This window comes from Bombus vancouverensis, chromosome 6, assembly GCF_051014615.1.
Source record: "Bombus vancouverensis nearcticus chromosome 6, iyBomVanc1_principal, whole genome shotgun sequence".
NCBI lineage: Eukaryota > Metazoa > Arthropoda > Insecta > Hymenoptera > Apidae > Bombus > Bombus vancouverensis.
The window spans coordinates 10,783,949-10,808,086 of NC_134916.1; the positions used below are offsets into that span (position 1 = coordinate 10,783,949).

The 24,138-nt window shown below is 37.5% G+C and overlaps 1 protein-coding gene across 8 annotated transcripts; it reads left to right on the forward strand.

Moving 5' to 3' along the window:
• The first annotated feature begins 1,660 nt into the window (after positions 1–1,660).
• On the forward strand, positions 1,661–24,027 carry LOC117155596 (histone lysine acetyltransferase CREBBP). 8 transcript variants are annotated; one of them, XM_076619618.1, is made up of 21 exons: positions 1,661–2,627; positions 4,135–4,293; positions 5,932–6,137; positions 6,222–6,596; positions 6,676–6,967; positions 7,037–7,342; positions 7,418–10,344; positions 10,429–10,586; positions 11,760–11,870; positions 12,996–13,130; positions 13,201–13,677; positions 13,754–13,919; positions 14,163–14,333; positions 14,415–14,648; positions 14,734–14,964; positions 15,043–15,162; positions 15,244–15,545; positions 15,734–16,144; positions 16,233–16,545; positions 16,636–17,062; positions 17,156–24,027. In XM_076619618.1, exons 1-21 carry the CDS (start codon positions 2,546–2,548, stop codon positions 17,629–17,631), a joined length of 8,079 nt encoding a protein of 2,692 aa, XP_076475733.1. In that variant the 5' UTR covers positions 1,661–2,545; the 3' UTR covers positions 17,632–24,027. The 8 variants fall into 8 exon arrangements, with proteins under 8 accessions (XP_076475733.1, XP_033187620.1, XP_033187621.1 ...); XM_033331732.2 differs by having other exon boundaries at positions 1,662–2,627; positions 11,757–11,870; XM_033331731.2 differs by having other exon boundaries at positions 1,663–2,627; positions 11,757–11,870; positions 16,230–16,545.
• Positions 24,028–24,138: the final 111 nt, after the last annotated feature.

Sequence of the window (24,138 nt, forward strand, 5' to 3'; positions counted from 1 at the left end):
AGGGACTGTAATATTATATAGTCGACAGAAATAAAGCGATGTAAGCGACTAGCAACACTCCACAAAGAGTAAAGAGTCGCTGTCACTGAGATGGGTGGCTAGGTGGCTGCTGCCACGGAGTCATCCAGTTCCCGTCCCATTTCCAATTCTCCCTCTCTTCTCGCGTTCACCTCTTTCTTTACACAATTCTCTGTATCTGACACTATCGCGCGCGCGCGCGTGACCACACAACAAACACACGAATGAAAGAGCGAAAAGGAACAGAGCAGGAAAAGGAAGATGGAAGCAAGTTCACGCACAATATATGCGTGCAGCTAGTCGCGTGCCGTTCGCACCTATTCACGAGTCAGATTCTCTTTCTCGAAGAGAGGACGTTCTGCGCAACGCAATCTCCCGTCTCCCCACCTTGTATACATTCTTCCTTTTAACCTGTCGATCGAGAAATCCCTGGCCATCTTGTAACGATATCCCTTTGACACTCTCAGCTTTGTAAACGCATTAACAAAGTCGATTTTTTATTTTCTCAATGTTGACGACATACGGCATATAAATCTTTGTCAGGATACGATATTGCACAGCATAGGTTGTTTGTTATGAACATAACCGCGCAAATATTTTAGTCTTGTAATTATAAAAGAGAAAGTGATTATTAGTACAAATGAATATATATATATATATATATATATATTTATATATATTATATATGTATTATATATATATATATAAATCAATCAATTAATGAATCAGATGAAAAGATATTTGAAGAGTACAATTTTCGGACAAATCTAAATTCTCATTATTTCGTAAACCAACTAGTAATTTTCTAAAAAGGAGATGATTTGTTTACTATGAAAAAGAAACATACACAGTATATTTATGTATCGAATGATTTCGTTATTTGTATTATATAATATGTACTCGCAAAAATTCTGGAGGTTATGTCCAGTGGACATACTTATAGCCGTACAATTAAATATATTGTAGATATATTATGAAAATATTTCATTTCAACAAAGACGTTGCATATACGTAGGGTTTACGTTTACAAACGTTTTACTTATAGTACACTATAATGAATGTTGAAAGATTATTACTTTATATATGTAGAAATAAAATGAAATAACGTTTGCAACGTATATACAGAAAATAGTAAATTGCGAAAGGCTGAATGAATGTGTCTCCTCCAAAACTCGAATCGTATGAATCACTGTCTCAATGTTTTCCGGCAACAAGGAATAATTAGGCTAGGGCTTCTTTTCAAGTTCGTGAAGCCGTGAACACCACTAGAGCGGAGAATAGCGTGATTAGTTATTAAGTTATTTGTTTCCTTAAATTTGGCCAGGAACGTATTCTGTGCCAATAATGAATCTAATTCAAAGAGCATCTTACAACCACTATGCGAGACCGGCCTTTATCAAATGGCGGCAGAGGAATAAACGAAATTCTCGCGGCTGTTAGACCGGCGGCGTGAACGTAATCGCAGCGTTCGTGGCCTCGCAGCAGTTTGACCAATAATAGGGAACGATCATGTCACGTGATCACAGGGACCAATCAGGTGGCTGGACTAGCGTCACGGCGACTATACGGAACCAGTCGGACATTTTCTGACAAGCGTAGAAAAACTTCTCGTCAACAGCAGCCGCCATTTTACGTTAGCCGATACTCGTGCGGTGCGGAACTCTCGCGATCGCTTTTCCCGAGCGAATTTCTGTGGCGCGCGGTGGCCGCCCCGGAACCGACTCATTTCATCGTCTTCGCCTCCTGGCGTCCGTGATTGCCTCGAATGTGTGGGGAAAGCGAGCTGCGTCCGCGGTGATCATTCGCGCGCCCCGTGTCGCAGTGTGCCAAGGCGAGAGAAGAGGAGAGAAAGATGGTGCCAGCGGGCCTCGAGAGCGATATCGTTGCTGCGAGCTAGCGCCGTGCGCGCAGCCAGTTCGCCACACTCGAGTGTTTGACGAGTCGTGTGCGACCGACTAAACCGAATATAACGTGAGAACTCGTTTGGTAGTGGTGTGCATTTAAGTCGAAGTGGTGATCTTCGATATTGTGATACCGATAGTCTAGTTAACTTCTCGGTCTGTCCCGTCGTCGTGCGAGTGGCCTGTGCGCCCATTGAAAAATTTACTGTGTGTGTGGGCTTTGAGCGCGGGGTTCGACGTACCCCCGACGATGCCCAATGGTTGATCGTGTACCAAAGCGTGCTCGGGGACGCTCCACGCGCCGCGGTTTTCATTGTTATTGTCATGCTTGTGAATACGCTAAGAGCTTGGTGAATTTTCGCGGCTTCGCCGAAGAGGAGGAAGCAGCAATAGCATCAGCAGCAGCAGTAATAGCATCATCAGCACTAGTACCGATCTTCTAGTGGCGTAGTGCAGCGTTTCGTTCGTGTGTGTATACCCGTGTATACGTGCCTGCGTGCGTGCCTGGCTGCGTGCGTGCGTGCGTGCGTGCGTGCGGTCGTCCTGACTTGCTGCCGCCGCCGCTTACTTGCTACCAGGAGTAAACAGCCTGAAACACAAGAAATAATTAACCCTGAAAAGAAACCATGGCCGACCACCTGGTGGACGGGCCACCGAATAAGCGGCCGAAGCTCGGAGATCCTTTCCAGGGGACTTCGGATTCCGCGGGTAAGTTCTTTCATTTTCATCACGGTGAACTTTCTTTGCAATAGAGTCGCTATCGCGACTAACCTTTCGGGGATGAAACGTCGCAAGTAGCACATACGCCGTTTTTCTAATTACATGATACCACACGCATATATCTTTCTTATTATATTAAGAAATATATGCTCTTCGATTTATCAGAGGCATACTGTCAATTCGTTGACGGATGCAACCTTTGAGCAAAATTACCCACATGTCTCGATGCCTTCGTTTTTCAAGAAATGCACCCTTTTGTTATTGTCTTCGTATCATTTACCTTTATCGAAAACAATGTGTCTGATAGACAGTCTCTCTCTCTCTTTCTCTCTCTCTTTTTCTCTCTTTCTTTTTTTCTTTCCACAACATTTTTGTATAGGTTTTGAACTTTCAGGAAAGTGCTGTGGTTGTAGCTGGTTATTATCGTTTCATGTTACAAGTGTTACATTATTACCCTTTGACAGGACCCTCTATTCGGATTATTCTAAAATTGTGTAATTTTTTTTTGTTTTGTCGTCGTATGTAACGATCAAAATCTCTATTTTGTTATTAGTTAACTGTTTGTAAACTAACCTAAATTATTCAAGAAATGCTATTGCGGAAATTGATTACTTTATCAATTGTCTAACGTGTTATTATTGATTCGATAAATTATTTTAAATTGTTCTACGAAATTGTATTTATTCGTATGAATTTATATGGTAACTCATGTCAGGAAACAGAGATATTTAAGAAATATTTTCAATTGTGACAGTATTGGCATTAATGAATGTTTTGGGTTGAGTTTTTATCTTACAATGTTTTTACATATTTTGATATTAATAAATCATTATATATAGTTATTCTTAATAAAAAATAAATTATTAGAAAGTTTCAAATTATTGGTTGTTGGAAGTTCGGGCAATTTGGATACAGTGTATAAATTTTGCTCAGAGGTTATAGAAATATTCCGTGTTTAAAAAAAAATTGTTTGTACTAAATAATCTGTAACTTCTGTCTTGTTGCACGTTCTTTCTATTATTTAAATTTAACCTAAACAAAATAATAGTATATTGTAAATTTTTTAGTTGTCTTTAAATTTAGTTCTCATTTTATTTTTGTAGTGCATGGCAAATGCATGGAAGTTTGAATAATTATTAAAAAAAGACATGCTGGCATGATTGATGCGCTAACCATCTCTTGAATCTTATTTTCTTTAAGTGCTACCTGATCACCTTAACAGTTTCTGAACTCAATAATATTTCATATAATCCCATATCGATTTGGTGATGACTGTGTCACTTAAATACTTGATGTATCAATCACGAGATTTAGTCAGGTTACACAAAGTGGCAGACATAGTCTTTCTTTTTTCAGGATTATAGATATTAATTCATCTATACCAATTAGTTGCATTTGAAGGAAAATTTAGACTATTTCTGCTGCTTAAAAACTGTGATCCAGAAAGCATAGACAGTTTTTCCACAGTCTGAAATAAAAACTGTGATATATGTAGTGGGTATGGCGCCTCTAATGATGCACCATGCTTATACAAACTACGGGGGAGGTGGCAGTGGTAACATGCAACAAATGCAGGGCCCGCCACAACAGCAGCTTCATCTGCAACAGCATCAGCTGCAGCCACATTGGAACAACCATACCATCCAGAAAAGAAGTAAATATTATTACAAAACCCAGCAAAAAGTTCAAAAACATTAAGTCCAGCACTACAGAATTTGTTTATCTGTCCATTCATCTCATTTATTAGTATCATAAAGTTGTAAAATCATTTAATTACTTCCAATTTATGTCATAATTTATTGCTAAAATAATTCGTAATTTTTATATTATAAAAGAAATGTATATAGTTTTGGCATATTGTCACTATGGTTCAATAAAGTTGATTTATTGTCGTTATTTGTAAAACCCACAATGAACATGAGGATTATATTGTTTTACTTATATGATAGAATATAAGAACAAATAAATGTAATATATTGCCTTATAATTGAGAAAGATTTGTTTCTTTTATATGATACTGGAGAAAAATTGGATCACTCTAAGTACTATAGGAAAAAATGTTTTAATTTAATATATAATAAAAAAAATATAAATAGATATGCTGTGAGCTTCAAGCATTGAGTGGTAATGTAATATGGACATGCGACACACATGTACAGAGCTCTAAAACTTTATATTAGGATGAAACTGTATTAAATATTGTGTATAAATTTTTAAATAAAATGCGATTATATCTTCAATGAGGTAAAGTTGAACTAGGTTGTTAGGTAGGTAACTATGATGTTTTGTACATAATCGTTTTTATACTTTGTAGGTAATTGATATCATAATTGAAATAAACTGATTTATATTATTTGTAAGAGTTTCAGAAACTTTTTTTTAATGTTACAACATTAAAAAACATTCCGTTTACAAACAGTTGTAAATATTCTTTAGAGTGACTATGATTTCTTCGCATGACTGTCTACTCTAAAGTTTGCCATCAGTAGCTTTGCTGCTTTTGTAGTTTAGCACGTCTTTATTGTGAAGAAATTTTTATTCTGCTGTAGTATAAACTCCCTTTAAGTTATGCTCACACAGTGTATGTCTCATGTCTTATTTATTTATGTATTTGTTTGTTTATATTTACAGTAGTTTGTGTAGAATCTTTTTGTTTTATTTTCTTTTTCTATTTTTCGTTTAAATTTGCATTTGACCCCTTTTTTCTCCGTTGTTGTATGGTCAATCATGGATAGTCAAGTAAGTTAAAGAGATATTTTTATATGACAAATGTATTTTTCAAACACTGTAGGCTAGTATAATTTGAACAAATACAAGCTTCTGCAATTTAAAATGTGATATGTACATAAATGTCATAAAATGTATTCATGTATGCATATATGTGCATGTATACTTACATGCAGGTATATTATACAACAAGCAACTACATTATATGGTAGTACGAAGATTTTACTATTAAATCTTTAGATAGAAGCTATGGTGACGGTGCTGAATCTTATCTTTATATCATTTACTAATGGTTTTTTGGTCTCTATGGTATATGTTACATTTAATATCATAATCTGACAATAATTTTCTAAACTGGTTATCTAGAGAAGTAATTATTCAGTTGTGATATCAAACTCTTCTATGAATTCTGTAGCCTAAAGAAAATCTTCAGTTTTGATGTACAACATGCTTGATATCATGGTTCAGTGGCTACACTTAGATATATTACTTTTGTAGTAACCAGTATCTTTTACAGCAACATACATACCATAATGCTGTTACTAATGCAAATTTTTATTCTCAGATTATATAACAAACACAGATATGTTTGATCTTGAAAATGATCTACCTGATGATCTGTTGTCATCGGGATCTTGGGGTTCTGCAACTGAAAGTGCTAAGCCACCAGCAACAGGTCCAGGCCCAGGGCAGCAAAATGGTGCGCTTGATTCAGAACTGAGACAACATGTACAACAACAACAACTTTCACATCATCTAATACAACAACAAGTTCGTATATATAAATTATATATTATGAATATTATGTATATATATACAAGAAACACTGCTTAATTTTGATCTTTCTTGAAACAGGGCAATAAAAATTTGGTTGCAAATTCTCTAGCAATGGCTGCTGGAACTTTGGGTAATAAAAGTCCAAATATGCAATCTCCACCAAATGTTTCTGTCTCTAAAGTAGTTGATCCACAAATGGTCGTGAGTCTGGGAAATTTACCAAGTAGTATAGCCAGTTCCTTGGCAAATAATCAAATGTCCATTGCAAATTCGATGGGAGGCCTTCAATCGTCAATGAGCATGGCTGGAAGTAATCCTACCATGTCAATGCCAGGTGGAATAAATTCTGCTCTTGTTATGACCAGTAGTGCCAGTGGAAATAACAATATGGGTGGAATGGCGGGTGGAAGTTTAATTGTAACCAACAGCTTGAATAAGCAACCTTTAAACACTGTGAGTTATAGTGGGATCAATATATATATGAAAACAGTATATCGTATAGAATATACAATCTAAACATTCTATGGTTTAGGTAACTATGATGGCCCCTAATACACAAGGAGGAATTCATCATCCTAGTGGGCCACATGGTGTTGCTCAAATGCAAAATGGACCTGGAATAATGAATACTAGAGCTGTAGCAATGCAACAACAGCAACAAGCTCATATGGTTGGACCAGCAAGGGGTCAAAGTCCACATCAACAAGTACATCAAGTTGGTATCGTAGGTCCTGGTCAGGGAGGTCCAAGAATCCAGGCACCCCCAAATATGACAAATATGCCAAATATGGGGCAAATAAGTGCATCAAGTCCTTATGGTTATGGTAATTATAGCAGTTGTATATGTAGTTGGTAAGTTTTAAGATATATTTAAATATACAATTTTTAATCAGGATCTCCAGCTAGTGGACAGGGGCCTGGTGTTACTGTATGTACTAACAGTCCTGTTGGAGTTGTTACACCACAACCAAAAGGAGTGGGAACAAACATGACTGCCATGCAAGGTAGTAGATTTGGAGGAACCGCAGGTCCTATTGGCTCCACAAATGTTGTGGGTGGTCAAGAAGGTGGCATGGCGCAACAAGCTCAACCACCTGCTCCAAGTCCAGCTCAACCTCAGTCTGGTGCACCAAGTGGAGGTCAACCTGGACCACAACAAGCTACTCAGGGGCAAATACCCGGTACTGGTGCTCCAGCTGGTAATTATTCGTTTCTATTTTTAAGTAAATTTATTTCATTAACGAAATTTAACTATATAATATTCATGTTACTAGGTGCTACAAAATCAACTGCTGATCCAGAAAAACGCAAACTTATTCAGCAACAACTAGTTCTTCTACTTCATGCGCATAAGTGTCAACGACGCGAAAGTCAAGCAAACGGTGAAGTTTGGCAATGTTCGTTGCCAGACTGTAAAACTATGAAAAATGTATTGACTCACATGACTGCTTGTCAAGCAGGGAAAAACTGTACAGTGCCACACTGTAGCTCTTCGAGACAAATTATTAGTCACTGGAAACACTGCAATCGTAACGATTGTCCTGTGTGTTTACCTTTAAAACAAGCAAACAAAAATAAAACAACAAATGCTGCTGCAGCATCTACGACACAACCAAATAGTCAACCAAATCCGAGTCAAACAGAAATGAGAAGAGCATATGATGCGTTGGGTATTCCATGTCCTACTACAACAACTGGTGGTTTGGTTGCTCAATGTGTAACTAGAAGAATGCCAACACCAAGCATGCAAGGAGCACCCGGCGCGATTGGAAACGTTAGATTAGCTCAACCTCCAACTCAGAATGCACCCGGTCAATCTGTAGTTGGCGCCGGGCAACAAGTTGTTGCTCCAAATGTTTCTCTCCCTTTAAATTCTGATCCTAATACAGTTGGAGTTGCTGGTAATCAAGCAGCACCTACCAGTGGTCCCACGCCTGCTGCTGCAGCGACTGCCGCTAATATACAACAATCTGTTAATATGCAGCAACTGTTTGGTTTGAATGATTCAGGACAACTTAGTGTTCCAAGTGAAAATAGGTTAGCTAATCTTCAGCTTCCAGCTGGACTTCAACCAAGTCAAGTAACAGCAACATCGGTGCAGGAATCAAAGGATTGGCATCAAACTGTAACACCAGATCTTAGAAATCATCTCGTTCATAAATTGGTTCAAGCAATATTTCCAACTCCCGATCCACAAGCTATGCTTGATAAAAGAATGCATAATCTTGTTGCATATGCAAGGAAAGTTGAAGGCGACATGTATGAAATGGCCAATTCAAGATCAGAATATTATCATTTGCTTGCCGAAAAAATATACAAAATTCAAAAAGAATTAGAGGAAAAACGACAAAAGCGGAAAGAACAACAACAACAACAGTTACAAGCTCAGCAGCAACAACAACCACAACCTGCAGGAACATCTGGCTCAGGTTTAAGGCCATGTGCTCCCCCAGGTGTTGGTACCGTTCCACCATCACGACCAGTTGGAACAGTTACCCCTAGTTTGCGTAGTCATTCGCCAAGTATGACGCTTGGAAATTTACCTGCAATGGGTATTCCGCACAATAGAATGCAGTTTCCGCAACAACAACAAACGCAACAAGTACAGGTTCAGTCCCAAACGAATGTTCAAGCTCAGGCTCAAGCACAGGCCCAGGCTCAGGCTCAGGCTCAAGCTCAAGCTCAGGCTCAAGTTCAAGTTCAGCAACAAATGCAACAGCAGCAGCAACAACAACAGCAGCAGCAGCAGTCAGGAATTTTGGTTGGCCCACCTGGTCCTAGTCCAAATGGACAATCAACTTCTAATCCCAACGTCGTTTCAAATCCTGGTCTCAGTCCTTTTGGACAACCACAAATGTCACAATCAAGTTTAACAACAACTACTACGTCTGCAACAACTAGTCAATTCCCAACCTCAAATGGTACTTCCGGTTTACCTAACAGTTCGCCTGTACAGAATCAACATCAATATTCTGATATTATGAAAGTTAGATTAGCGCAAGCTCAAGCAGCAATTGCGCACCAACATCAGCAGCAGCAACAGCAGCAGCCGCCATCACAACCTCAGCCTCAACAACAATCAAGTCAGTCACAGCCGCAACAACCAACAAGTACTTCGAATCAAAACGCTACGACAACCTCAATGCCGCAAACGCCGTCACCATTTAGCAGTATGCAACAACAAAACAATCAACAGCAAAATCAATTCAACAATAGTCGACCTCTTTCGGTTTCAACACCTAACGATAATGGCATCAGTACATCAACTCCACAAACGATACCACCTCCTGCTTCTAGTGGCCCTAGTCCCAGCCCAGCAACGACGACAAATGGACCTCAATCTACAACTTCCACACCTAATACGCCACTAGTTCCTTCATTAATGACTCCAAATCAGACAGTTTCTTCCGCCAACCAAACACCACCTCATCCTGCTACTACACCATCTCCTGCCGGCCTTGCAAGTCTTGGAAAAGGCATGACATCTCAAGAGAGGGCTGCATTAAATGCACCGAGAACTTCGTCCATGTCTTCGCAAATGGCGGCTATTACAGCCGCTTTAGATCGTGATAATTCTCCTAGTCCACCAATGAATAACAATAAGGGAAAATTGGATTCTATTAAGGAAGAAAGTATGAAAATGGAAATTAAAACAGAAGATGGTTCTGAGAATCACAGAATGGATGGAGGTAAAAGTGTCAATAATGAGGTGTCTATTAAAACTGAAATCAAAACAGAACCAATGGAGGAAGGATCCAGTGAGAGTATTGTAAAAGAAGAACCTATTAGTATTAAGGAAGAACCTGTAACACCAATATCCAGTCAAGACACAACAACGCCAGATATTAAACCATTAGTTCCTGAACCGATACAACCAAGCGGAACGTCAACTGATAAGAAACGGTTGTGTTTATTCAAACCAGATGAGTTGCGGCAAGCATTAATGCCAACATTAGAAAAACTTTATCGCCAAGATCCAGAGTCTATACCATTTAGACAACCCGTTGATCCTCAAGCATTGGGAATTCCTGATTACTTTGATATTGTTAAAAAGCCGATGGATCTTTCAACGATCAAAAGAAAATTAGATACAGGGCAATACAGTGATCCGTGGGAATATGTGGATGACGTATGGATGATGTTTGATAATGCATGGCTTTACAATCGTAAAACATCACGTGTTTACAGATATTGTACAAAGGTATGTTTATTTCTGAATCATCCAATCAGTGTGTACTGATATCAATAATGACTTTCAAATTACAAATTTTTTCATCGATTTTAGCTTTCTGAAGTCTTTGAGCAAGAAATAGATCCTGTAATGCAAGCCTTGGGATATTGCTGTGGAAGAAAATACACATTCAATCCACAAGTACTATGTTGTTATGGAAAGCAGCTTTGTACAATACCAAGAGATGCAAAGTACTACTCCTATCAAAATAGGTCAGTAATATGGAAAAGTTTTAGTCAAATAACTATGTAAAACAAGAAAATTCATTTAATAATTGAAAAAATAGTCTCTCTCTGCATGAAGGGAATATGTTAGTAGGTTTTATCTCCATCTTGCCCTTTAGTAATTTCTTTACTTAGATAATTAGATATCTTGTTAATGACTTCTGTTGCTCCCAGCTGTCTTCAAAGATTACTGACATTAGCTATACCTGTTAAGTTTTCAAAGTTCAAGTTGCCTTTAGGCGCATTCGACTTTCATGGTACATTTTTATTTATAGAAAAATGTTCTATAATCGGATACGCCAGATTAACTTGGCAGGCCAATTAACCTGTTTCGGTTATATCAGTCGATACAGGCCAGTCTCCTGACCAACACGTTTCTTTTTTTACGTTTTTTATTACAATCATGAAACATTTGTCAATGAATGCATTGTTTCGTAACGTTCGCACATATGAAGTTGAAATTTTATTACGCATATACTTAAGGGATATAAAGCTTTCTATAGTCATCCTTAAAATTAGATGCTTTTTAAATATATATTTTGTTTTATAAATAATATAAAATGTACAAAGGAATTTTTAACCGAAGGAAGTCATTTGTTAAATACTCTTCAGTATATGCAACTAAGTAATTTATGTATATATTATATGGTGTCTAACTATGGCACTCTTCTCTTCTTTGTATGTTACCTTCGCTCTACCCATGGGTTGCGCACGCACACACAAATCCTTGTTTGCTGCTTGCTTCTTGTGTTGCCCGCGCCCCTTGCTTCTTTCTGACTCTACTACTTCATGCCACGAAAATTGATACTTGGAAATTGGACGATTGAAATTGGATACCTGACATTTAAAATGAAAACATAAATAAATGTAAAACAAATTGTATTTGTGATAAATGAAAAATAATGAAAAAAATATGTTCATTAAATGAAATGATGACTTCCTACAATTTAAAAATATAATGAAATGGATCCAAACATATTACAATTGGCAAAACACTACTTGCATGTGTATAATTGCAAATACAAACAAATATTTATCAAAATTGGATACTCGACATTTGGATACATCGATTGGGGCGTGAAAAAATTGATCTTCGTATGATGCACGCATGACATTGACGAATTGAAATTTGGATCTAAACACTATTGGTTGGAACAGTAGTCTAAAGGCATATGGTCTTGTTTCCGACAGATACACCTTCTGTCAGAAATGTTTCAACGACATTCCTGGTGATACTGTGACGTTAGGAGATGATCCAACGCAACCACAAACGTAAGTTTTGAAATAAATATATCATCAATATTTGTTATATATATATATATATGTCGGGTTTACATTAGAATTAGGGTTAAGGGCGTGAAGCGAATCTTCGTTTGGATTACACGTCGTCGTTATGCAATAGAGAAGACATTGGCTAGTGCAAATACGATTACCATAGAACCGGACAAGTAACCGTGGTAATTAGATACTCGAGAAACTAATGACAATGATCCTAGGTTCAATAACGAATCCGCGGACAACGGGACGGTAGTCGTACGCACTCGCAAAAATCTAAGTCGGATTCTGTGTTAATATTTGCTGACCGTAAGGCGTTAATCTTTTTGTCGATGAGACCACAAGCGAGAATGACTTTCCGTCCCGGTGATACCCCAGAGGAAAACTATGACGGGGTGTGTCTAAGGACACGAGATCATCGGATTCGTCGGGGACATCCTACGTTCGGAAAGTAAGGGAAATTGACGTTGCTGCTAATTGGCCAATCTCCATATCGGTAGTTAGAAAAGGATGCTAGCCGCCCTTGAGGGAGGGTTCCTAGTGGGAGACGTCGTTCGTGGAAAAATAGGTCTCTCCTGTCTTCCTGTAACTGGGACAAAGACTGTGTATCTGTTGACGGATTTTAGGTAACTAGATATTAGTGTTTATAACGGTCCTCGGGCTAGCCGATCACGTACTGCGGAGACGCGTCGGCATCTGGTAAACATCCTGCCCGGAGAATAGGACCTGCGTGAGGCGAGCTACGGGACAGAAACCGTTGGAATGTTTACTGTCACGTGTCGCTACAAATCTTTCTTTTAAGGAGAGCTATAGGGTTACTCAATGCCTTTGTTAGATGGAGAGTTCGTCCCGTTGACCGCGGCCACGTTTGGCGACCAATTGTCGCCTTGAGCCCAAGCTCATTGTCACAAGTCTCAAACAAATACAATTGGGTAGAATGACACAAGTCTCAAACAAATACAATTGGGTAGAATCATTTAATTACAATGTTTTTATGGATTTTCCCGAGGTTTCAGAGGGAAGGCACCGGTGTCCTCTTATCTCCGACATATATATACATATATAATACATATCTGTATTATATATACATACATAAAATTAAATTATTACATTTTATTACAGTGCCATTAAAAAGGAACAGTTCCAGGAAATGAAGAACGATCATTTGGAATTGGAGCCTTTTGTTGTATGTACAGATTGCGGTAGAAAGGTACATCAGATATGTGTGCTTCACATGGAATCAATTTGGCCTTTAGGGTAAGTAAAACATTTTCTTATGAAATAAATATAAATAGTGTAGTTCTTATAACTAGACTTTTTCTTGTAGATTTACTTGTGATAATTGCTTGAAGAAAAAAGGTCAAAAACGTAAAGAAAATAAATTTAATGCTAAACGTTTACCAGTTACTAAATTAGGTACCTATATCGAAACACGTGTGAACAACTTCTTAAAGAAAAAAGAAGCTGGTGCTGGAGAAGTTGCAATTAGAGTTGTAGCATCCAGTGATAAAGTTGTCGAAGTGAAGCCAGGAATGAGAAGTCGATTTGTGGAAAATGGTGAAATGCCTGGTGAATTTCCGTATAGAGCAAAAGCTTTATTTGCATTTGAAGAAGTTGACGGAACTGATGTATGTTTCTTTGGCATGCATGTGCAAGAATATGGTAGTGAATGTACACCACCTAATACTCGAAGAGTTTATATTGCGTATTTGGATTCTGTACACTTTTTCCGGCCTAGACAGTTCCGAACAGCAGTATATCACGAAATTCTCCTTGGATACTTGGATTATGCAAAACAATTAGGGTAAATTGAACTTTGTTCATTGAAATTGAAATTTGCAGTATTAATACGTTTATTACAAACTTTTTTTTTTGTATAGATATACAATGGCTCATATTTGGGCTTGTCCTCCTTCTGAAGGTGATGATTACATTTTCCACTGCCACCCGCAAGAACAAAAGATTCCAAAGCCTAAAAGATTACAAGAATGGTATAAGAAAATGTTAGACAAAGGCATGGTTGAAAGGATCGTACTCGATTACAAAGTTAGTATTAACACATAACTAATCTGAACACATCTTATACAGTCTTACGTGTTTCCTGAGAATTAATTGTCATTCTTGGGTGTCAGAAGAGACTAAAATTAATGTCTGCAGAAGCTAATGTTTACATTGAACTTATAAATTTAAACATAGGATTAGCAGACTACAATTAGAGTTAAATGTTTCTGTTTACAATTTAAAAATGATAAAAATTGGAGGTTAATTTTTTTTATTTATTAATTTCAGGACATTTTAAAACAAGCGATGGAAGATAAACTTACATCTGCAGCTGACTTACCGTATTTTGAAGGTGATTTCTGGCCGAATGTTTTAGAAGAAAGTATCAAAGAATTAGATCAAGAAGAAGAAGAGAAACGTAAACAAGCGGAAGCTGCGGAAGCTGCCGCTGCTAATGCAGTAAGTACAGTTTAGTGATGTATTATTGGAGATGGTAGATAACAAAGAACTAATCATGGTCTATACAACTTTTTGTTACAGATTTTCTCATTGTCAGAGGATTCTGAAACAGGGCCAGACGGCAAAAAGAAAGGGCAAAAGAAAGCTAAGAAATCCAATAAATCTAAGGCAAATCAAAGAAAAAATAGTAAAAAATCTAATACCCCACAAACAGGAAATGATCTTTCAGCGAAAATTTTTGCCACTATGGAGAAACATAAAGAAGTATTCTTTGTTATTAGGTTGCATAGTGCTCAAAGTGCAGCCAGTTTAGCAGTAAGTATTTAGGATTAATTTATATTTATTATTTTTTTTAATAATCGAATAGTATTCTTACGTTCGAAAATAATGCACGTTTTAGCCTATTCAAGATCCTGATCCAGTTATTAATTGTGACCTTATGGATGGCCGCGATGCTTTTCTTACAATGGCTAGAGAAAGACATTATGAATTCTCTTCCTTAAGGCGCGCGAAATTTAGTTCTATGTCTATGCTATACGAATTGCATAACCAAGGTCAAGACAAGTTTGTTTATACTTGCAATAATTGTAAGAGCCATGTAGAAACAAGATATCATTGTACGGTTTGTGATGTAAGTATTAAAACAATCATCTGTAAATATGTTTCGTCCTATTTTTAAACAATCTAATGTTATTATTTATTATGCTAGGATTTTGATCTGTGTATAAGCTGTAAAGAAAAAGACGGCCATCCTCATCATATGGAAAAACTTGGTTTAGATTTGGATGATGGTTCATCGCCGGCCGATGCTAAACAAGCTAATCCACAGGTAAAAATATATTTTTATTAACTGAATATATCAATAATTTTGCTATGAATATTTATAATAAATACTTTTATTTTATAATAGGAAGCGCGTAAACTTTCAATTCAAAGATGTATTCAATCGTTGGTGCACGCGTGTCAATGTAGAGATGCTAACTGTCGTTTAACAAGTTGTCAAAAGATGAAGAGAGTAGTAACGCATACTAAAGTTTGCAAACGGAAGACGAACGGTGGCTGTCCAATCTGTAAACAATTGATAGCGTTGTGCTGTTATCATGCTAAACACTGCCAAGAGACTAAATGTCTTGTTCCATTCTGTTCGAACATCAAACATAAGCTGAAACAACAACAGCTTCAACAGCGGCTACAACAAGCGCAGTTGTTAAGGTAAATACCTCAGTAGTAGTAGTAGTAGTAGTAGTAGTAGTAGTAGTAATAGTAGTAGTAGTAGTAGTAGTAGTAGTAGTAGTAGTAGTAATAATAATAATAATAATGATAATAACAACAACAACAACGTTAGAGTAATAATTTCCAAAGATAACCAGGTGTTTATCTTTCTTTTTAATCTGTTTTAGGAGACGAATGGCTGCGATGAATAGCAGACCCACAGGTCCAGTGGGAGCGATGCAATCCGGACAACAGAGTTCAAATGTTACTATGACCACAGGTGTTGCTATGAAACCAGGTGTCAGTCCTACCAATTTACCTTCGCCACATCAACCTGGAATAGGATTGAAACCTGGAACTCAGACACCACCTGCTCACGTTCTCCAAGTTGTTAAGCAAGTACAGGAAGAAGCTGCACGGCAACAAGTACCGCATGGTTATGGTAAAGTAACGCCAGGTGGTGGAGTTGGTGCTGGAGTTGGCGTTGGAGGACAAACGGGTGGCGTAATGCCACCACCTCCAATGCAACGGCCAATGCCTGTACAAATGCCAAATCCTGGCGGTACGCATCTTATTCCAATGGATCAATGGACAGCAAGGTGAGCTATTGAATATAATAATTAAAATACCGTACACAGATATGTATCATAAAAAGAGGTATTAAAGCTACACCTTTATTTACAGTAGGTATCAGCCAAGTGCACTGATGCAACAGAATCCTGGTTTGAGACAGCAAACGCCGCAACAGTTAATGCAACAGCAGCAACAACATCAAGGGCAGCCAGCAATAGCTATGGGAGGACAGATGCCTAGACAAGCTGGAGTTCTTGGTGGTCCTGTTAATCAAGTTGGTCCTCAAACTCAAAGCAACATGCACAAGCATGTATTGCAGCAACTTATGCAAACTCTTAAGAATCCCCATACTCCTGAACAGCAAAACCAAATACTTCAAATACTCAAAAGCAATCCACCAATTATGGCTGCTTTTATCAAACAACGGGTATGACGATTAATTTCTTCTATATTATTTGTCTGCTGACATTTTTGATTTTAATAATTTCTATCACCATATAATTTTTTAAATTAATAGGCACTTGCTCTAAATCAACAACAAAGTGGTCAATATGGTGGAGGAGTGGGCGGACCTTTGGGTCCTAATCAGCCGCAGCAACAACCTGCTCTGCAACATATAATGTCTCAGCAGCAGCAGCAGCAGCAACAGCATCAGCAGCAGCAGCAGCACCAACAACAGCAACAACAGCAAGGCAGAATGCAAATACAGGCAATGCTAAATCAACAACAACAACAGCAGCAGCAGCAGCAACAACCTGTTCAACAGCAACCACCACAGTGGTATAAACAGCAAATGCTGGTATTGCAAAGGCACCAGCACCCGTCGCAGCAGCAACAACACCCACAGCAGCAGCAGCAACAGCAGCAGCAACAACAACAACAATTTACACAACCACCAGCACCGCCTTATGGCCAACAGCGACCTATAAGGCCGCCCCTTCTCGGTAAGAATTATTTAATTCTGGAGAAAACGAGATTCGTCGAGCCGCTTGGTTCGTGGTCTAACGTTTGCCACGATTCCGCGTATTCTTCTCCAGGTTATGGTGGCTTTAGCGAACAAGGATACGGTCAACCTGGCTTAAAACCAACACCACCTCCGGTACCTTCTCCGCAAGGTGTGATGGGGCCTCCAGGGATTTCTGTACAGCAACAATTAATGCAGTCCGTTCGATCTCCACCGCCAATTCGTTCTCCTCAACCAAATCCTTCCCCACGACCGGTTCCCTCTCCACGTAATCAGCCAGTTCCTTCCCCTCGATCAGGACCGGTGCCATCACCCCATCATCATCCACCTCATGGTACACCAACACATTCACCGGCTCATGAACTCGGTGGGCCAAGTGAAATGATGCTTTCGCAGCTGAGTGGTGGAACTGGTGCACCGACTGGTCACCCGGGTACCATGCCGCATCATCCATCTCCAGCTCCACCGCCCACTAGTGGCACAGACTCGAGTGAAGTGACGCCCATGACGCCACAAGATCAACTTTCAAAATTTGTCGAAGGATTGTAGTGACTGTTAGTGAAGTCGGTTAACACGAGTGACTATGTTAGTGGGCGAACGATGATCTTGCATCGTATGTCAACCGTTTAGAAAGAACGGTCGCTGTTCCACCTCTCTGTCATGAGAACAGAGAGAGTAACTTCCATCCGTTCTGCGTTCCTAGCTTCGTGGAGATCAGGTACAACTACTTACGTCCGGTACACTGACCAAGTGCTGATGTTCAGAGACGGGTCAGAGTACCACTGGTGCGACCAAATTAATCCCGGATGACGCGTGTTTCTTTTTTCTATCTCCGAGTTAAGGTGCAGGAGCGATACAGCGTGTTGTGGTGCTGCTTAGATGCTCCGCGAAGATTCTACAGCTGGCTCAATGGACACTTGAACTTACGTTATTGTATTCTCGTATCTCAACCTCGGCTCCCCAATTGCGAACCAGTGGAACGACGAGAAACAATTAATTTGAAACTATACACACATGAAATCAAGAGAGACTATTAATACTTTCTCCCCGTAAATATACATACATATACAAAAGAAACACACACTATGTCCCTGCCCAAACTTTTATTCCCCTTACACATGACTTTTTCATCTATACCACCTTCCCTCGCTGCTGCTCATGCAGGCTGAGTGAAATCGTACAAATGTGTTGTGTATACTTAACGTTAATTGATAATTAATAGTTCAAATATTATTAGCGTAGCGATTATATGCAGTTATTATATACCACTATTATTATTATCGTGACAAGATGCAAAGTATATAACAAGAAAAAAAAACGAACTGTATGAAAATGGAAAGATATTGAAAAAGAAATCAACAACATTGTATGTAAGGAAGGGAGAAAAGAATTTAGTGGAAAGTTAAGTAATGTTAACTTAGGTTAATTTGTTATTAAGAGATCGCAACGGTTGCCGAAGGTTGTGCCGAAACCTTAGCACCATTAAATTTTATGGATCATTCTGAAATTAACCTTCAAAATAATCTGCTAAATTGTCTATGGGAAAGAAACCTAATAACAGAACAGGCGAGACAACGCGGATTAACGGTGTCGCAACCAAAAAGTAGAAATTCACAAGCTTACTAATGGGAGGATTTATAAATCGTGTTAATTTTGACAACAAGAGTTTTTCAAACCGAGGGTCCAACATGTACAGTTCAATCAAAATATGTAGCTACGAAGCGTAAACGTAAAGGACCCTCGCATGAAAATCGTTCTGTACATACTATACTATTATTACGATAATAATAACGATTATTATTAATTTCCCTGTCTATTATGAATTTATTATTATTATTATTATTGCTATTATATATAATTATTATTGATTCTTAATTATTATCATTACTATTATTACTCTACTACTACTACTATTATTATTAATAATATTATTTTTATTATTCTTCTTATTATTACCATTATTACTATTAATATTATTATGAAAGAAAAATTCAAAACACATAAGTATAGTGTTAATATTCGGGAAAAAAGCGAGAAAGGGATCCACACACACGCGTTATAATTATAATAGGATATCTCTGTGCACGATAAACCCGAGAAAAAGAAATACAAATGCAGATACAAGTACACATACATGCCGAAGTATGTGACTATGCCAGTGCTGTATCATAGTAAACTATAAGTGTAACTTTTCCTCTCTCTTTTTTCTTCGATACCTATTTAAATGACTAGCTGGTAACGAATGATGCGTGAAGGTGTACTTCGGAAGTCCGTATCGTCGGATATTTTTTAAATACACGGTGTACAATGTAGCCACCATGTAACCAAGCTATAACCGATTTAATCATAATCAGAATCATTAATGGCACATGCAACCGGTGTAAGATTCATATTTAAACGTGGCGTTTCCGTCGACGAAAGCGCGGTCCGATTCGAAACAAAAGGCCAGAGAAATCATGACCCGTTTGAGAGACACGTTACCTCTTGAAAAATGTATTTGACTCATTCTGATACATTTATCATCAGATATATCTACATACATATAACATCGTACATTTCCATTTGTCTTATATACATCGGTACCCTTTGAATTCGTTATAAAAGCAGGCAAAAAGCATTTTTCTTTTTTTTATAAAAATAAAGAAAAAATCTAACGAACGATTGGCGAATGTTCTTTGCCTTGAAAATTTTAATCGCAGGGTTGGACGGGGGTAAGTTTAACGAGAATAGTTCGTTTAAGACAACCGGTTTTCTTTCACTCAATTAAGCTCCAAGCTCGAAAGATCGCTTTTTGTTATTTTTAAACTATTTTAAATTCCTTTATAAATCGGTTAATGTGAATCGTCAATCGATTCCGAAACATTCCTTTTGTTATGTATTCTCTTTCTCGCCCTTTCCTCTATCCACCGGTTTTTCTCTACGTCCTTCGTCCCTCGGACTAGTTTTATAGAAAGAACGTCGTAGTAGATTCGTCTTTCCAAGATCGTCGTATAAAAGGACAAAACGAAAGAGAAAAAAAGATAATTATGTAGAATTATGTGATAGCAGTTGAATCGAGCGGGTCAACTATAAATCGGTTGAGAAACAAATCCTGTCGTGCGTTTGAAATTTCTAAAAATGAGATGAAAACGAAAAGCAAAGATTAAGAAACAAAGTAACACAAAGAACAAAAAATAACAATCTACGAAATGCGGATGGTTATTAACTGTAGATTTAAGTAAACGATTTTACTAGTAAAAAGAAGAGTAATAATAACGACGAAGACCCAAAAGTATTTGGCTTAGTATGGCTGTGTTTAGGGCAGTGTTGTAAATCTGAAAGTGGTATACCTTTTTTGGTAGTAAACTCTTTAAGAGCGGATAATCGAACGCTATCGTGTACCAATCCGACGATCGCGATCTACACGAGTCATTTTATCGTTTGATTTTATTAATAATTAATTACTAACGAAGATGACACAATTGATAAGAATCGGCGTTCATTTGCGAACGAATCGTAAAAATACGATATACGATAGCTGTGTGCGTGTGCACAGATATAAAGAAAAATGAGTTTTCTCTTTCTGGAGATAGTTCGAGCACATAATTGCGAGTGTAAAAATGGGTCTTAGTGTGTTCGAACATCGAGAAAGAGATTGGATTGTAGATTCGCGAAAAATTACTTCTGTAGATGATAAAAAAGAAAAAGAAAGAAACGAATGAAACGGAAGCGATTTGCACGTCGGATCTGTTGGTACGTCGGCGTTCGTGGACAATTTATTATTGTAACGAAAAGCGAACGATACAACACTATATATATATTATATATGTACTATATATATTATATATGTATTACATATATTATATATATACATTATATGTATTATATATATAATATATATACTATATATGTATTATACGATTTGTTTTTCTTTTTATATTATCAAACACAATATAGGCCGCGGTTATATCATGATGGAGTAAACGTTAATTAATTAATTATTCGATAGACGATAATTGCAAACAAAACTATGGAATATAATTATTATTATTACGCTATTATTATTGAAATACCAACTATAGAGTACTACTTTTTATTATGACATTTCGTAACTAGTGAATTGATTATCTAATTAAAGATTAATGAGACGCAAGTGTAACATTTATCCCCCTCGCTCTCCCCAGGTAAAAAAAGAAAGAGCTCACACCGTTCTTCATCCCAGTCTCTTTTTCTTTTCCCGAGGAAAAAAGTCTCGAGAGAGACAATAAGAATTTTCTCTCGATCCAGCCCCTCGAATCCTGATCCAACACTGCATCGGTCACGATAAATGTACAATATTTAATATAGTGCGCTTTCCTTTATTTATTTTTGTCGGTGGGATTCTCGTCGTTCTCGCTAAACGAGACAAACGGAAATGGAAAGAAAAGATACTGTCACCGTCGCCATTCAGATACCTTTTTGTATCCCCTGGTGTAAAGACCGTTCGCAGAGTGACTTAGGAAAAACTTTAGTTAACGTCTTGTTTGCCCCCGTGTTCGCTATTCATTTTGTAAACGCGTTTTGTAAAATATATATGTTCGGTTTAGATGTGTGAAAGTTAGCCTCACGATATCCACTCGGAGAGGGGAAAGTGAATTTAGGTTTTTGCTACAGTTTTGTACTCTTGGACGTAAAAAAGACTTCGTTTTTCTCTTAACGATTTGTAACGTAGATAAGAATACTGTATGTTGATGTTCATGAATATTTAACCGAATATTGTTATATTATTATTAAAAAAGAAGTTTTAAAAATACATTCCATTTTTATTTTTCTCTCAGCTCAGGTTATATATGTACATACGTGTATCGAAAGACCAAAATCCTTCTTAAGAAGTATTTCTTATCGATAGTATTTATATAATCGCGAAAGAGTTACTAAGAAAGAAACGAATTATTTTTATCTTATCTTCCGAACAGAGACGGATCTTCTTATCCGTATACATCGAAATACTTTGAATTCTTTGTCACATTGCGCGTGTATCCCTTAATAAAGTACATATTTCAATACTCACAATGTGAACAACTAAAGTTTTTCTGTTAACTCTGTTATATTTGCCGCTTTACTTGCTCTTACTTGCTACTACTCGTCCGTTCAGCAACTTCGCTTCGAACAATCGTCTTTAATGTTTGTATATTTATTTAAAATTATTCGTTTCTCACCACGTGCACGATATATGGTCTCTTTCTAACTTTTTTCGAAACTTAGCCTCTTCTTACGTATCATTCATATATTTTACACGATATTTGTACATAGAATTTCATTAACAAGATACAGCATTCAAACGCGTATGTACCCTTGTCTCGACCTGTCGACAAGTTGTACGGATTCTCAATTAAACGAGGACTTATATTTTAGTTCCATCGGATGGCAGAAAAATAAAGAAAAAGGAAGAACCAAAGTACAGTGCGACCTTCTGGCTTTCAAGGACTCCTAGGTTCTCACTGTCTTAACTTAAAATGGGACTAAAGTATGCAACGAACGCAACGCGTGTTTTTCTTCTATTTTCTCACCCTATTTATTCTTCTTGCGTTCGCCGAATCTCCTTTCCTTAGGTTTAAGAACTAATCCGATTACAGCGCATAATGTAACAACGTAAACGAAACTGGCACGTAAGAATTATACATATACGTGTATATATTTATACATACTTACCATTAACACAATATGAAAAATCTGACGAAATAAAGTTTACGTATAATTATTTGAATACTGGACATTGTACCTGTGTGCTCTCAGACACCTTTCTCGCGATCATTTCACGTTTCAACTTCTGAATCCTGTCACGATCTGTGGATTCCCGTTCGAGCGCAGTCTTATTTATACATAACATGTCGTTCGTTTCGTTGTCCTTTGTGTACACAAACGTATTTAAATGTACATTTCTTGCAAAGAGTTGTTCACGAGGATTCGTCAATATTCCAAAAGTCAGTAACGAAGGCAGTATTGATGGTAACACATCGAATTAAATCAAATTGGAACACAGGCTTTTGTACGATTTCGTGAGAATTTCCGTTCCCTTCGTTCGACCGAAGTCCGAAGCGATTGCTGCCCGTCAGTTCTTCCGCCTTATCTGTCGTTTTCAGCGACGAATCCTTGTTGAACGATATCGTTGGACGGATAACAAAAGAAGGAAGTTCAGAGTCCCCATTCAGATCTATATGTACCAAGTTTACACGTACGATATGTTTATATTATCGCTTATATATAAACATATATAATATATATAAATATATATAATATATATAAATATATATAATATATAAATATGTATGTGATATATATATATATTATATCATATTCTATATACATATTGTACACACATATACAGGTACACGTGATACACGTGTAACGATATTACAATATTACAGTGATTGCGGAGGAATCACGACTCTGTTAACGAAAGAAAGCTCAATGTATAGAGGTATATACATAGATTATCATAGAGAATAGGGCAGCTGTGAAGAAGATTTTCTAGGTGTTAAGAGAGACCGTATACATACTTAGATTTTGGAATCGCCACGTCGAGATCGAATGCGATGTGGAACATTTCGAGTACGCTAATCGGAGCAATTATTCGTCCAATGGAATAGATATAACGAAACCGAAACTCTATATAACGAAATCCATCTGTACACGAGTCTCCGTTTTATACCGTACTTACGTGTCAAATAAATGTACTTGTCTGTAAAATGTATCGCGACTCCTTTTGTACTGTATTGACGCGACTTTGATAGCGAAGCATTCCATGTGTAAACGTGTTTGTTATATTTATTGTAGAATGAACCCCTGATTTACGCTATTCGTTTTCATCTTTTTACGACCCCATGTACATGTTTCGTTTCAACAGCTGGTTTGCGACACCGATGTTACCATCGCGACGGAATTGTATAGAAAAAACAAAATATTTAATAAACGATTTATGGATTATTCGACTTCGGTTTCTCTTTGTAGAATGGCGAACGTGACCTCTTCAACAGAATATCGCTAATCAGAAATGAAAGCCAGGTTTAAATATCGATCGGCGTCTACCGCGTTAAG

Excerpts from the sequence above, each read along its gene's own strand:
- LOC117155596 (XM_033331729.2), top strand. The coding sequence starts at position 2,546 with ATGGCCGACCACCTGGTGGACGGGCCACCGAATAAGCGGCCGAAGCTC. Across the intron at positions 4,294-5,931 it reads CCATACCATCCAGAAAAGAA|ATTATATAACAAACACAGAT; the intron begins GTAAATATTATT and ends TTTTATTCTCAG. Across the intron at positions 10,587-11,756 it reads TACTACTCCTATCAAAATAG|TAGTCTAAAGGCATATGGTC; the intron begins GTCAGTAATATG and ends TGGTTGGAACAG.